This window comes from Phytophthora infestans, genomic scaffold, assembly GCF_000142945.1.
Source record: "Phytophthora infestans T30-4 supercont1.1 genomic scaffold, whole genome shotgun sequence".
Classification (NCBI taxonomy): Eukaryota; Oomycota; class Peronosporomycetes; order Peronosporales; family Peronosporaceae; genus Phytophthora; species Phytophthora infestans.
In genome coordinates, this window is record NW_003303758.1 from 2,152,947 (window position 1) to 2,168,067 (window position 15,121).

Genomic DNA, 15,121 nt, shown 5'->3' on the forward strand with positions numbered 1-15,121 from the left:
GGGGTCCACTATTAAGAGCACCAGCGACAGCCAGTTACAGATGTACGCACTTATTGGTCGATTTTTCACCAATCCTATCCTGCCACCTCAGTATGTTTAGACTCGCACCCAACCTGTGGCTCACAGCCTAGAAGAGCTCAAAACACACAAAACGGGTCCCGACAATGAGGCCTCTACGCTCAGTCTTAATTTTTTTCGCCCAACTACGCAGACCTCCAACTCGACCGCTCAAGCCCCACAGCTCAGGCTCTCGCTCCTCAGCCCCCCCCCCTCCTTTACAGCCCCCCCCCCCCGCACCTCATCTCACCTCACCCAAACTCACCCCCTCACCCAACGACGACGTAGCTCAGTGGAAGAGCACAGGGCTCTGCCTTGAGGACGCTGGTTCAAATGTCAAGGCGACATCCACACCAGCAGCAGACGCTACACGGTCTAGCACCCGGTTAACGTGCGCGTATACTGTAGGGGCTGTGGCAACGCGCGGCGGAGCTGCTGGAGCGGCAAGACCAGTTGTGACTTGCGGAGCGTTGAGTAGCTCGATCAGCGGGACGTCGGGAGAAAGCGTGGAGCCTGCGAAGCCTGCTTGTTCTGGGAGGTTGCTGACGAGGGCTGGTCCTGGGGCGGCTTGGAGGATCAAGGCGAGCGCAATGGAGAGCAAGGGGCACGTAGCCAATTCCGTATCAGGAAAGAGCGACAGCCCCTGCTCCTCAGACGTCTTCACGCGAACCAAGCGCAGGAAGAAGACGTCGCCTGCGTCCACTGACATGTTGTGTTTGCGGACCATGGCTAGGTCAGACGCGCGACCGAACAAGTACCAGAGAAGACATAGTAAAGTTGCATCTTGATAGTCACTTTCTGAGCTAGCATAAGTGTACAAATACAACATCATTCTTTTCAAATCATCTTTCGTACAAGGTGGTGCTTTCGCTACGAGCCCACCACCATCTCGCTTCAGACAGAAGCTGTCTAGTGTCTTTCCCATTTTCAGCAACCGGGCTTCCAATGAAGCTCGGTGCTTAGGGAACTGGTCGAGCAGCCAAAGCTTTGCTTGCCGATAGTACTGCATGGCAGTGTTGCGAGCTATTGGTTTACCTCTCTTCCCTTCCTTGAATGCAAGATACATACCAAATTTATCCATCACACACACGAACATTTTTCCGCTCTCGTCACTATCAATGCACTTCCTTATGTATTCCTGTTCAACTTCCTCTTCTTTGAGGAATTTGACGAACGCACCGATGGCTGTTGCCTTAGCCCGCAAGGTGTTACCAGGCTGTAGTTCGTCTAAGCCCATGTCACTGATTCACTGGTCCGATAAAAGCAAAATATGCAAGTGATATGTCAATGACTTAGAGTTTGGATACGCATACACATATTTTGCGGATCGATCGGACGTGATACGTCCGATCGGCTGGCGTAGAGGACTCGCCTACCCCTATTTAATTTGATTGGTTAAATAGCATTATCATCTTGAAAGCTATTGGTTAGTACCACAGCAAAATTATATCATTGGCTGTAAGATACCAATACAAAATATAAGTGAGGTCCGATAAAACTTCATATTCTACCATATCCTATGAATGGGGTAGGTCTATGCTGAGTGTGGGCCACATAAGGAGGGATGACCTAACTATCAAATTACTATTTGAATTGTGGCTTGACAGGGAGGCCTAAAGAAACGGAGCGATCGTGGAGGCGCCAAATAACCTCCTCTAACAGTGCTTAGTGCAGTGGATAGCTCTCATATACGCCTGCCAGGCAAACAGTACAATTATGTTGGGCTCGCAGCAATGAGCGACGAAAATTCCCAGAGCTAACTACACTGTAGTCTACAGCCATTTCTAAGGCAACACAAGTCGACAAACTCAGGGCTGTACAAGAATGTTGAAGTTCACAACTGGTCACGCATCAGCCTCGGGTTATCAAAGGGGGATTCAATGAGCAGCAACGTGGGGCTTCCAAAAGTGTCGTCTTGGGTACATATAAGGAAGTGCAGGTTCATGATGATTGCACCAAGTTTCTGTTTTTGTATTTTTAAGCTAAGCTCTACATCATTCACTTTTCAGTTTCCCATCTCGCCTCACTTTACCTTCTTCACTTCGTCCTCTTCGACACCTTTCTAACAGGTTATAATGTCAGCGACAACGCCTTCGAGCTTAACGACGAAACTGAAGCAGTTCAGTGGAACCGGGCTCCCAGCGTGGGGTGCTCAGGTGAAGCTAGCTCTTGAGATCAAGGGGCTACGAGATGCAATTCAGTTGCCTAGACCCACCGACCTCGAGCTCAAGGCTGAGCCAGACGCTGCAGTGGCAACAGAAGCTGGAACGTCATTGGCGTCGGGGACGCCATTGCCGGCTGGGATGGTGTCTGCTGCGGTGTCGATTACGCCGCTGCACGACTGCTTAATGAAGCAGAAAATTGCATCAACCATCATTCTCGCAGCACTGAGTGAGAAATTGGCTGCTGAGGTTTATCTACTCGATCATCCGCTGGCTATGCCGCGGCACTTGCGCATGACCTACAATGTCAAGTGCAGCGCCAGTGTTAGTGCTGCCAAGCGGGAGTACATTGGGATCTACCTAGATGAGGACGAGTCGATGTTCGAGCACATCCAGAACACAAGGCGTGTTCTCGATGAGCTGAAGGAGCAGCATGTATTGATTTCTGACGATGAAAAGCGTCAGAACGTTATGCAGAGACTTGGACCTGCATGGAATGGCTTCGTTGGTGTGCTTAAATCGTGTGTAACGTTTGAGTGAATGATACAACGCTGCCATGCTGAAGCAATCCGGCGTGATCAACAGAGCAATCGACGCTCAAGCTCTGTGTCTAACAGTGGCAAAGCAGCTGCTGCATTCAGTGCTGAGCAAGCGTCGGGTAAGCAGAAAGAATTCAATTCCAAGAAGAAGAGGGATATGACCAAAGTGAAGTGCTTCAATTGTAACAAGATGGGACATTTTTCCCGGAGCTGCACGAGTGTTACAGTCGGCGGAAGCCTCCAGTATGGCATTTACCGTGGCCGATGTGGCAGAGGAAAACAAGCGGAGTTGGATTGTGGACAATGGCGCCACAAGACAATTTAATTGATGTACACACGTTCAAAGAACCCCGGGTGCTGACGGTGGCGTCAGGTGACAAGCTGGTCGCGACGGCAGTCGGAAAGGCACCGCTCTTTAGGAGCGGTCGAGAAGTCTGTGTTTTACAAGATGTTCTCTTTGTCAAGGGCCTAGCAACAAATCTCGTGTCGGTTGCGGCTGCGTCGCGGCGTGGAATGGCAATTGAGTTCAGGGGTACATCATACACGATTTCATTGCCAGATGGAGTGGTAGCTGGCATCACGAAACGACCGGCCAATGTACGTGGTGGAAGCGGTGAGTGAAGCTGCAGAGCACGCTGCATTAATGGCAGCTGATGCACCGCACATTGCGATATGGCACCGCCGACTCGGACATCTCAATACGCCCTGTGTGCAGACTTTACTGGAAGGCCTGAAGCTACCGTGGCAAGGGGCTATTGAGCGGTCCTGCCCGACGTGCGTCAGCGGGAAATTGACCCGGAAGCCCTTCGCCAACAAACCAAGACGAGTGCTGAAGAAGAATCAAGTGTTACTGTCAGTTGATTATGTCGATCCGATGCAGGTGACGGCTCGTGATGGATACACTTGTAGGACGAATATTGTAGTGGAGCAGTTTCACCTGGAAACGGTAAATCCACTTCGGGAAAAGAGCTCTCGTGTACAGCTAGACGCTGTTAAGGACTGCATCACCAAGCTAAAAGCCTGCGCCCTAAGCTATTGCGTGGTGTCCCTCAAATCTGGCAATACTGCTGAATACATTGGTGGCGAGTTTGCTGCGTTCTGCGACGAGCACGAGATTGTGCAGGAGTTCTCAACACCTTACAGCCCTCAACAAAATGGCAAGGTGGAGCGCGGAAATCGTGTGATTGTGAGAAAATGGCTCGCTCAATGATGCTGGGAGCAAACCTACCAATGACGTACTGGACTGATGCCGTTGTATGTGCGGCGTATGTTAGGAATAGTAGCCCTACAAAGGTGCTAGACGGTAAAACGCTAATGAAGGCGCTACTCGGCATGCCGCCTGACATCCGTAACTTACGCGCCTTTGGATGCAAGGTCCAGGCCATGATTCTTGAGGGACACCACAGAAACCTAGACGCCAAGACGCAAAATGGGATATTCGTGGGGTATGCTACAGGTGGCGCTTACCTGGTGCATTTCTCGCATCACGGTACTGGCGAAACAATTACAGCTCAGACAGTAGTCTTCTACGAGAATCAATTTTCTTCCTCCAGCTGACAAGGACGAAGTCATGATCAATACACAGCTGGATACCGTACAGCTTGACTTAGTGGATCGTACCGATCGGCAATTACGATTGGAGAATATTACTGAGGAGAAAGAAGACGCGGTCGTGACCCCGGCGGAGATCAAGACACCCTATCAGCCTACGGCAGGCTCAGAACCAGTGGGAGCTGCACGACTTTAGGCGCGCTTACAAGGTGATCCGTGCCTGGAGAAAGCAATGTCACCTGTTCACCGATCAACTAGGTTGTCTAAGCCAAGTCAGCGACGTCTTGCCTTCGAAGAAACGCAAATGTCCCTGGGTGAGGTTTGCGCCTACATCGAAGAACACGTGGCACCTGCTGTATATGATGGCACAAATATGGCTGACGGCTTTGTGAACAGACTAATGGCTCCAAGTGATGTGGAGCAGCAAGCCCTTGCTGTTGATTAAACTAACGTCTTCGAAGTGCGTTGCAGTGACGATCGAAGTGAGTAGGACGAAGCAATGGAAGCAAAAATCTAGAATCTAATTGAGAACGAGACTTTTGTGGAGATACCGCTACCTACAGGTCGCAAAGCGATCAAATCCCAATGGGTCTTCAAGAAGAGAATCAATCCTGACGGCAGTCTTGACAAGCTCAGGGCTAGAGTGGTCGCAAAAGGCTTCTGTCAACGATTTGGTGGCGACTACACAGCAACGTTCAGCCCGGTAGTGCGTCATAGTACAATTCGACTGGTGCTGGCTGTAGCGGTAGAGTGACGCATGAAACGACGACAGCTCGACATTTAAACTACTTTTTGAGCTCAAAGTTGCGAGGGGAAATTTATCTGGAACCCGTGGAAGGATACGAAAAACATGGATGGCTACGTCTGGCTTCTCCGTCGCGCGTTGTATGGTTTAAAACAAGCATCGAGGGCATGATACGAAAACTGGACAGCTTAGTTATCAGCTGTGGGTTTACCCAAGGCAAAGCTGACGCGTGTTTGTTCGTGAAAATTGACGGTGATGAGCTGATGATTGTGCTATTTTACGTCTATGATATATTGGTGTTCGGCACGGATGACAAAGCATTGACAGTGTTCAAGTTCGCCGTGGAAAATGCCTACGATGTGAACCATTTTGCAGGATTTAGCTACTTCTTAGGATTGAAGCTTCAATGGTCTCCGGCTGGTGATGAAGTGAGCATTTGTCAGGCTAACTACGCATCCAGTGTACTAGAAAGGTTTGCAATCATCAAGTGTCGACCTTCGCCGACTCCAATGAAAGAACACTACCGGAACCGATGTTCCAAGCGCAGGAGCCGTGTGTCTTCAAGCCTCGGTCGGCACTCGGTGTTTTACTGTACTTAGCCGTACTAACAGGACCGGATCTGTCCACCACTGTGCGCTGGCTGGCCCAAGAACCCGGGATCCCAACAGCAGCTGTGCAAAAAGGGATTGATCGTACATTTCAGTACGCATGATTTCGGACTGACGTTTAGCGGTGTAAAATCCAGTAAGCATAAAGATCTCATGGTATACTGTTATGCTGCTGTCGCTGTTGAAAGGGAGCGCAAGTCGTCAACTGGTTACGCTATCTATTACAATGGCAGTCTGGTTGATTGGGGCTCCAAGAGACAATGGTAACGCTATCATCGACTGAATCAGAATACGTTGCTATGGCAAGTGAAGTCCAGGAATATATCGGGCTCATGATGGTGTTGAAAGATTTGGGGATCAAGATTGGCGAAATCGTCGCTCTGGAGGACAACCAAGGCGCGCAGTATCTCGCGGAAGGCAAAGGCGTGACTCAGCGGTCCGTCATATTGACACGAAGTATCATTGGTTAGGAGAAAAAGTGGCGAGTGGAGACGTGCGGGTATGCTAGTGTCCTACCAGCGAAATGGTGGCGGACCATTTCACGAAGCTCGGCAGAACGAAGTTTGAGCGTTTTCGCAGCGATCTTTGTGGTAGTGTTGGGTTCGCAGCAATGAGCGACGAAAATTCCCATAGCTGACTACACTGTAGTCTACAGCCACTTCTAAGGCAACACAAGTCGACAAATATAGGGTTGTACAAGAATGTTGAGGTTCACAACTGGTCACGTATCAGCCCCGGGTCATCAAATGGAGATTCAATGAGCAGCAACGTGGGGCTTCCAAAAGTGTCGTCTTGGGGTACATATAAGAGAGTGCAGGCTCATGATGATTGCACCAAGTATCTGTTTTTTATTTTTTAAGCTAAGCCCTACATCAATCCTTTTTCGACTTTTCTTCTTGGTCTCACTCCACCTTCTTCACTTTATCCTCTCCGACACCTACTTCCTCTATAACACCTTTCTAACAAATTTGAATAAAAAGGCGCATATTTTCTAGTAACGTAGAGCCGAAATCAACTCCCGTTTTGGACTTTATAAAACTGAGGTGACATTAATGATATTCCCCTCCCTTCCATTTAGTCACTGTATGTCTACTGTAATGTAATGGTTTACGTGTTCGCGTAGCCAAATTATGCCTGTGCTAGACTCAGTTTAGCTAGTCGGCGGCATAGGGTGGTGTCCGCATACGTCGAGTCTCCAGTCGCTGGTAGCGTGTCGATGATAGCCGTGGTAAGTTTTTTCCACTTTGGTCGTATAGAAGCAAATTTGCGAAGTTGTTCAAGATTGTGGGCGCTGCGAAGTCTGAGACCGCAGCCACTTGCGAGGAGGTCTGCGTCGAGAACTAGAGGAAGCGTTGTGCGAGGTCGGTCGCGCCACTTACCTGCGGTACTCGGAGCAAAGTAGGCCTGCATTTGTACGGAAGCTGGAATGTCGGGGCGACGTAAAATGTGACCGAAGAGTCCCCATCTTGCCGCCGTGATACGATGTCGTAGGGTCGTTCTCTGCTGATCTCATAGAGGGTAGCATTGGCAATTCGACGCGGGTAGCGGATGTTCAGGACCTTGCGTAGTTGTCGACGATGAAAGCTCTCCAGATGCAGTAGTTCCGAGGTTGTCAGCGCCCATGTTCCGCAGTTGTACAAGAGAATCGGGAGCACATAGCAGTTGTAAAGACGAATCCTGGTCGCGTCCGTTGATATCTGGGACCGGAGCCATATCGTCCAGAGGCGTCGTAGGGCAGCCGCGGCAAGCGTCTTCCGTCGGGCCAGGTCTTCCGAGTCTCCGAGTAAGGATCCGAGCTTTCGGGCAGAGCGCCATCGTTCTTCTGCTGCTCTTGTTCGAGGAGTGACGACGGATCTGGGTGATTTCGGTCTTGAAAACATTCATCGTGAGTGACCAGCGGGCGAGAATTCCTGGTACTTGATCAAGGATCACTTGGATAGTGGCTTCGTCTGGACAGATAAAATCAGCGTCGTCGGCGTACACTACCATCTGCTTTAATAGGCTGTAAGATACATCTAGTTCACTAGCTAATTCACGAAGAGCTGCCTTAAGGTAACAAACAACACGGGGGATAACGAGTCACCTTGTGGAGTTCCAGTGGTGCTGGAAAAAGGGGCCATCGTCCGGCGTCCTGTTCGAAGTGCCAGCGTCGTGTTTGCCAGCAGGAGTCGGATTAGTCGGATGTCGTCGTCAGTCAGGAAGGTTTGCAAAACCTGGAGTAGTTTGTGTCTGTCAATCGTGTCGAAAGCCCGAGAGAGATCAATACCAAGGATATGAATGGTCTCGCGGTAACGTTGTGCGCGTGCGCACAGCCACCGGTGTGTCCATACAGCATCTGCCGTGCTGCGGTGTTTCCTGAAGCCGCATTGATGGGGCCAGAGAAACTTCTCCACAGCCGGAGAAATTCGATTGAGGACGAGGATCGAAACGGCCTTCCTAATGCTGTTAAGAGCACGATGGGGCGTAGACTGGAGCATTCGCCTCTTGGCTTGTTGGGTTTGTGGAGGCACAGCAGTGTGCCTTCGCCGAGGTCTAGTGGCTCTCCTCGCTCGAAGCTTGAGCTAATAAGCTCTGCTAAGCGGGGTGACAGTGCAGTAGCACCGTATTTGAGCAGTTCTCCCGGGAGTTCGTCTGGGCCAGATGCCCGGTTGTTGCGAAGTCGACGAAGAACTTTTGAGATTTCATCTGCCGTGATAGGTGTGTCTAATAATATTTTAAAATAAAAGACTTGAGGGCTTTTTTAGAGCCGATTTGAAAAACCGATCTCCCTAAATTTGTAAATCAGTAAAAAAAACTACCAGATCTGATTTAGGATCAATTGAGCAGCATGAATCGGGGTGTGCGTCGTCGGCTACTTTCTCTCGGCGTATGGCCCTCGTTGCTGGACGCCACGGACCATGTCGCGTGGAAGTTACAGCTGTTCAGTGTGGCGCTGCTACATCTCCTGTTCTCCAGCGACAAGCATTGGCTACAGGTAGCTCCCGACAGCGCAGCATCCGCAACAGCAGCAAACGAAGCCAATGCTGAGTCAGCAGCATTGCTTTTAGACCCGCAGACCGCCGTTGTTACCAAACGCAAGCGTATCCTATTTGTGCGCCACGCCGAGTCCGAGTGGAATGTCGTCTTCAACCGCGGCATTAATTTCCGCATGCTCGTGAGTCTCCTACGTGCCATAGTACGCGAATGGCTGCTGCTTCCCACTGGCGACTCGGTCTTCTTGGACTCGCCACTCAGTTGGCGCGGACGCTTCCAGGCCCAGAGTCTTCACGACCACATGTGTGAGGCGCCAATTGGCTTGGTGGGCGGCAATGGATCCACTACGGAGACTTTACCGTCAATACACACACACCACCACTCCGTGCAACAGACGGAGGACGACGCGCTGCTGCGTTATCTGTGCTGTCCACTTCCCGGTAGCGTCGTAGTCGCGTCCAACTTGCGTCGTACTATCGACACAGCGCGCATCGCGTCAGCATCGAGACTGGAAGTGCCAGGCGAGAGGATCCACGTGCTCTCGTGTCTGCAGGAGATTGGCCGCAACTTCGACACGTTGGCTATCAGTCAGCCACACACCATTCAGCCTGAAGTGCTGGTGCAAGCTCTACGAGGAGAGAAGCGTCACGAGGAGCTGTTCAACGTGGCAGAAAGCCACGGCAATAAGACGGTGCTGGGAAGCGGTCGTGACCGCCTCATGGCGTTCGCGCAGTGGGTCTTTAATCAACAGAAAGACGTGGTGGTCGTGTACGGCCACTCGCTGTGGTTTCGCGCGTTTTTTCGCGAGTTTTTCCCTCGAAACGTCTTCCACGACGCGAAATCTGCCAAGATGAATAATTGCGGAGTGGTGACTTTCATGTTGGAAGAATGCAACAAAGGCGGAGGCGAGGCTGCGCAATACACCATCCAGCCAGAAAGTTTCCAGCAGCTTTTTTAAGATGGCGTTGGTTAGCCGAGCAACTTGTAGTTTTTTAGGTTTTTAAAGTCACAGTTTTCTGGATGACTACTATAATTCTTTTCGTGCTGCTCGACGTTTTTTTCTTCGTTGCATGGAATCCATAAATTTTGACCAGATCTGATACCATTGAAAGGGTCGTTTGATGAGCCCAAATCGAATTAGAAGTCGATGAACGTGTCGCGATGCACACCCAACAAGAGCTTCTGCGTTTGGAGTCACGACGTAGATGTATCCTGCAAAAGTAACATTTCACTGCAAGTGAGAAAATATCAGATGCAACCCATCTTTTCCTTTGGCAACATACCTGCAACGAGCCCAGCAGCTTGAGCCAGCAATGGCAACTTCGGGACAAGAAGATACGTGATCAACAGCTCAAGCCACGCTGCGTATTTTGTCGGGATTTTGAAACTGTAGAGTTTCGTGAAAGTTGGCGAGTTGACATTTAAAATCACCTGGCGAAAATGTAACTGTAAGTTTGAAGAAAGTATTGTAGGACAAACGTGGTATTGTAATTATCAAAAACAAACCTTCATCGCCGTGAGCACTCCTGAAAAACCGGTAAAACACTCTTGTGTTGCCCCCTGCAACAAAAATTCTTGAGTTTGCCGAAACACTGGCACAGTAACCATACGACGACGAACCATTGAGATCATGTGTGCACCAAACACGATGAGAAGTTGAGACACCACGATCAAATAGACCAAAAGTATGCAGAAGCCGATACTTCCCAGCCGACCCTCAAGCTTGTACCCTTTCCACAGGAAAGACAACCTAGCGCATCAACATTATCATCATGAAAATCACACCACCACTACAATTTCATGCATGCTCTCATGCTCTGGTACAGATAGAGTTCCTCTGAGTGAATGAAAGGTGCAAGGATCACCGCCCCAATTTCCTTATTTGCTGCCACTTTGCCAGGACATCTTCAACATTCACTCAGTACCTTGGGTTACTTAATCCATCTCAAGTAATCCACTCACAGCGCATACGACAGCAGCAACGATGGCATCCGCTTGGCTTGCACATGTAGCAAATACATGATCCCTACCCCAATCATCTAACGGTCACTTTTGCGACGAAGTGTTGATAAAAGTTGCCAAACGGACCCATTAGCGCGAGCGTCACGGGCGGTTTCCTGTCCATTTCCTGCACTGACTTGAGCATCGTCATCAACGGTGGGGGGATGTCGGCTTCCACCTTCTCGTCCTTCTCTCCTGCATGTGTGGACTTCTTCTTTTGGCGGAACAAGCCCATCACTTCGAGTTGCCAATGCAACAGGCAAAAAGTTCTTTTGTTGTTTTCCTATTTTGCCAATATTATGAAAAAATCCAGCCGTTACGTTGGAAATTGCGATGGGACGAAGGGGAAAAGGAAAGCCCCGCGCTTGTTGCCGTTGAGGGACGGAATTTCCCCGAGCCACTGGCAGCGCCAATCACGCGCATCTGCGCTCACCAAGAAGAAAAACTCGAGGAAAGGGGTGAGAAGTCAAGATGCTGCAAGTTTTGCGGAGGAAAATTGGTCGCTATGCGCCGCGTGGCGGCGTCAAGGAGACGCCAGAGGAGGAAGAAGAGCTGATACCACTCAAAGACAACGCCACGTGTTTCGAGGCGGCTGTGTGGCATTTTACTAGACAGGATAGAGCTCTCAGGAGACTCGAGAAGCGCTTGACACAGATGCTGGACCAGATTCAGGTGCATGATTTTTTTTTCTTAAGGAATTTGCCTTTGAAAAATTTACAGAGCAAGTGTGTTGCAGGTTGCGTGCGCTACAATGGCTACAGTGGCGGAGATCTTCTCCGATACCTGCAGGTAAATCAGATATGCAATTTTAATTTTTTTAAATATTGCTGACTTATTTGTTGTTATTTTTTGTAGTGCTGAGGAGGAAAATTGCGTCGGAGAAGATTATAGATCAGCGATGAAACAAATCGAGTTGCAGGAAGCAGAGAGGATGGAACAGTCAATCCGCTTTACAGTGCTGGATCCGCTACAAGCGAGACTGGAACGATATGAACATTTGAGGGCGGAAATCAATGCTTGGGATAAATTAGCAGCGGAGTCGAAGATGTTGCGTGAGGTGATAATGAAGATGCAGTCGTCGAGTCTTGAGGACGACGATAAACGGGCACACACGGAACAAAATCTTCACCGAGTGGCGGCAGCTCTGCAGGAGGTGGAAGCTTTGCTGTTGCCTCAATTGGGTATGTATTTGGAATTTTTTTTAGTGTTTTATTTGTGTTTTTTTACCAATAGCTGACTGGATATTGTAGAGCTCGCGAACGAATCGGGAGCTGCTAATTTTATGGATTTATTCAGCACTACGGTCAGTTAATTCTATAAAGGTCTACAGCTGCTGATATTTATTATTTTACTTCGATATAGCGCCTGCAAACCGCAATTTTCTTTCGGAATGCCAACGAAACGGTGTTATCGAGTCTTTTGTCTTCCGAGAAGGAGATCTTGGCTGAAGCCAACCAGCCGCTGAAAATCCCGGCAACTGTAAATAACACGCCATGCTGTGTATCCTTATCGGTCAGTTCAAAGCTGACAAAGATGTCAAGCTCAACGTCCGACGCGTGGACTGAAGTGGATGGATCGAATTCGTCGACTGCCCCGGATGGAGTCGAAACGGTATCGGGAAGTGACGAGGACGACGAAAGTACTGGTTTATCGATCACTTTTGAAGACTTTGAAGCTGGAAAAATAGTGCCACATCTACACAAGTGTGAAGACGGTGTTGCCATGGAGCAAATAACAGCAAAGCCATCCAAGCTAGTAACACTGACAACGTACTCAGTGGGTAGTGAAGACAAACAGGCTGGTGGATCCCAGTCGAGTCGCATTCGTCGCTCGACGTCCCCATCGCCACGTACAGCGAGTTTTAAACCGATCACTCCACGAAGAACAGTCAGCATGCTGTCGTCAATCCGCAAGACTATTCAAGGCAAACTCAGCTACGCGACTGGAGAGACGCGAATCATCCGACAGAGTTCAGCTCCAACGTCAAGCACCAACTCGCTGTCAACGGTAATTCACAATAATATCTGTACAATTAACCGTCTAACTAGATTTTTTTTCTAACAGAGTGGTGAGCAACTTCTTCTCCCACAGTCTGCTACTGAATGGCTGGCCATTGAGGACTGTTTGTGGGAAATTGACGTGAGAGAGGCCAAGTCTCCTGGGAAATCGCTGCTTCCAGCCCAGTCCGTCACCTCCACAGATGACCTCTTGTACGGATTACTACAAAAGGTTAGTTTTGTTTATTATTTTTAAGCGGGGACAGTTCTTAACTAAGACATTTGTACACGTTGCAGAATGATACGCTGTACTTCGAGTGCCTATCATATCTACGCGTTGAAGACCTTGCGCGGTTGTCAAAGGTAATGACGTCACAAGGGCATGCGACTTTATAGTAGAGATCTGCGACTAATTACTGTGATTATCGTGCCAGGTCAACTTTCGTCTCCACTCTCACTTGGTTGACAGTGCTCCAATATGGAAGAAGTGTATTCGCTCTGGTGGTTTGTCTCCTGCAATTCGCAGTTCGCTTTGGCTCTCGGTTTTCTATGAATCTACACCTTGGCGATCAAGCGCGATTGCGTCGCACTATCTCTCCGCCGACAGACGCTGCAACATGTATGCTCAACTTCTGACGAAAGTGGAGACGAAATTGGTGGATGGGATAGCTGACGGACTGCCGGTGAGCGACGATGACGCTCAGCTTGCAGTTTGGTTCCGGGAAATCGACGTCGATGTCGTGCGGACTTGTCACCGGAGTATTCACGCCAGAAAATCCATGGTAAATACGCGCGTAGAACTAGCAACTTCAGATGGTCAGGACGCCATTGAAGACTCTGTTACATCCATCTTGAACGAGATAATGGACTCAATTGTACGCACTGAGGGAGAGGAGCACGAGGCGTCTACACTGTCGACAAATAACGAGATAGTTGATCCGGATCTGGAAGCTAAGCTGCGTCGTGTGCTTCGTGCGTACGTTGTGTATAATCCGCGCGTGGGTTACTGCCAAGGAATGGGTTTTCTGGTGCGGTTACTGGCTGAAGTAGCCGAAGACGAAGCCGATATTTTCTGGTTATTCGTGGGGTTCTCGGAACCAGAAAACGATCGCAATCTGTACGAGCCTGGCATGGCAGTGCTTCAGCCGTATCTGTCCAAGTTTGAAGAGCTCTTCTCGACGCATATGCCAGAGCTACACATGCACTTCCAGAAGGAGGGGGTGCACGTTGCTACCTTCTGCACACGCTGGTTCTTGACGTTCTTTTCATCATTTGAGACGTTGGCGCCGACACTCGTGACTCGTCTATTGGACATTTTCATCATTGACGGCTGGCGGATCATGTTCAGCGTCTCGCTTGTCATTCTGGATGAACTCCAACAACAGCTCTTGAAGGCTGATATGGAGGGAATTCTACGTGTCCTGCAGTTCCCACGTTGCTATATGCCAGAACCTGACCACAGTCGCCAACAACAACTTGTCCGACATGCATTAGCGTTTAGTATTTCTCGAGCTATTAACTCAATTTGAACCAAGTTATGATTTTATCTCCAATATGTTTTTATTTTATTGTTTTTTTTTCGTTTCACTTTTTACCTTGGGACATTTATCATATTTTAGTTTGGGTTAATTCTGACGTGCATCTTGTTTATGGTCACCTTGGGTGGAACGTGGAACCCACATCAAAAGTGAGCCACCACCGGCACCAGGCAGTCCAAAGAGACCGGGACGCCAGCGATCGAGATATATGGTCCTGTTTTCGAGTTCTGAGATGATACAGTTCAATGACACGGTGTCTCCAGCACCAACGTCCAACTTTGGCATTGTGGTCGCTCCCAGAATGGACGACCACCGTCACGTCTTTTATGTCCGTACTTTCGAAAACGAGATTAACGAATAAGCCCATTCGCCCGACGTGGTTCAACTGCCGTCGCTACCTTCGACCGCATCATCGACAATTTCCAGTGATTAGAGAGTATTTGGAATTGTCCAGCACCGAGGCAAGTCTTGTAAAGTGGTTTAGTCATGTCGTCAATCTCTCCGAATGAGACGACGTTGGTCCTGGCAGGTCGGCTGCAGGGGTTCCGAAAATACTATTTTTATTAAATACTTTTTGGTACGTATTTTGGTCGAAAATTTATTTATTTCGCAACTTTGCTTTGATGGTCGGCTGGATGCCTCGGCATCGTTCAAATTGAGACAGCCATGTACAGTACAAGCTAAACCGAAAGTACTGACATGACAATATCGGCAATGTTTAAAATGTAGTCATCGGAGGACATCGATTTGCCCATGCCGGTTTTTCCCGTTTCTACATGTATGAGCTGATCGATGATCACTCCGACCATTTTACGGATTACGCGTCTTGAACGCGGCTTCTAGGGTTTTAGTGTGCAGCAGTTCGCCCATGCAGCTGTTGGTGACTCGAGGGATGTTGTATAGCACAAGCGGTGATTTGCTCAATGTCACTCGAATGTCATCGACGGCCG

General features: G+C 49.2%; 4 protein-coding genes across 4 annotated transcripts; 2 read left to right on the forward strand and 2 right to left on the reverse strand.

Annotated features, from left to right (window-relative positions):
* Positions 1–6,790: 6,790 nt before the first annotated feature.
* Positions 6,791–7,546, reverse strand: PITG_00382 (uncharacterized protein; the record flags this gene model as incomplete). The annotated part of the gene is made up of 4 exons (XM_002908940.1): positions 6,791–6,855; positions 6,979–7,162; positions 7,222–7,430; positions 7,513–7,546. 4 exons carry the CDS (start codon positions 7,544–7,546, stop codon positions 6,791–6,793), a joined length of 492 nt encoding a protein of 163 aa, XP_002908986.1.
* A 926-nt stretch (positions 7,547–8,472) lies between these two features.
* On the forward strand, positions 8,473–9,593 carry PITG_00383 (uncharacterized protein; the record flags this gene model as incomplete). The annotated part of the gene is made up of 1 exon (XM_002908941.1): positions 8,473–9,593. The coding sequence occupies one exon, from the start codon at positions 8,490–8,492 to the stop codon at positions 9,591–9,593; it is 1,104 nt and encodes a 367-aa protein (XP_002908987.1).
* Positions 9,594–9,662: 69 nt separating this feature from the next.
* On the reverse strand, positions 9,663–10,871 carry PITG_00384 (uncharacterized protein; the record flags this gene model as incomplete). Its single annotated transcript, XM_002908942.1, has 7 exons — positions 9,663–9,847; positions 9,919–10,066; positions 10,142–10,195; positions 10,256–10,385; positions 10,460–10,540; positions 10,598–10,661; positions 10,724–10,871. 7 exons carry the CDS (start codon positions 10,869–10,871, stop codon positions 9,663–9,665), a joined length of 810 nt encoding a protein of 269 aa, XP_002908988.1.
* Positions 10,872–10,970: 99 nt separating this feature from the next.
* Positions 10,971–14,184, forward strand: PITG_00385 (uncharacterized protein; the record flags this gene model as incomplete). Its single annotated transcript, XM_002908943.1, has 9 exons — positions 10,971–11,308; positions 11,373–11,425; positions 11,492–11,817; positions 11,887–11,939; positions 11,999–12,643; positions 12,701–12,865; positions 12,931–12,996; positions 13,068–13,508; positions 13,590–14,184. The coding sequence occupies 9 exons, from the start codon at positions 11,108–11,110 to the stop codon at positions 14,160–14,162; spliced, it is 2,523 nt and encodes an 840-aa protein (XP_002908989.1).
* Between the last annotated feature and the right edge of the window lie 937 nt (positions 14,185–15,121).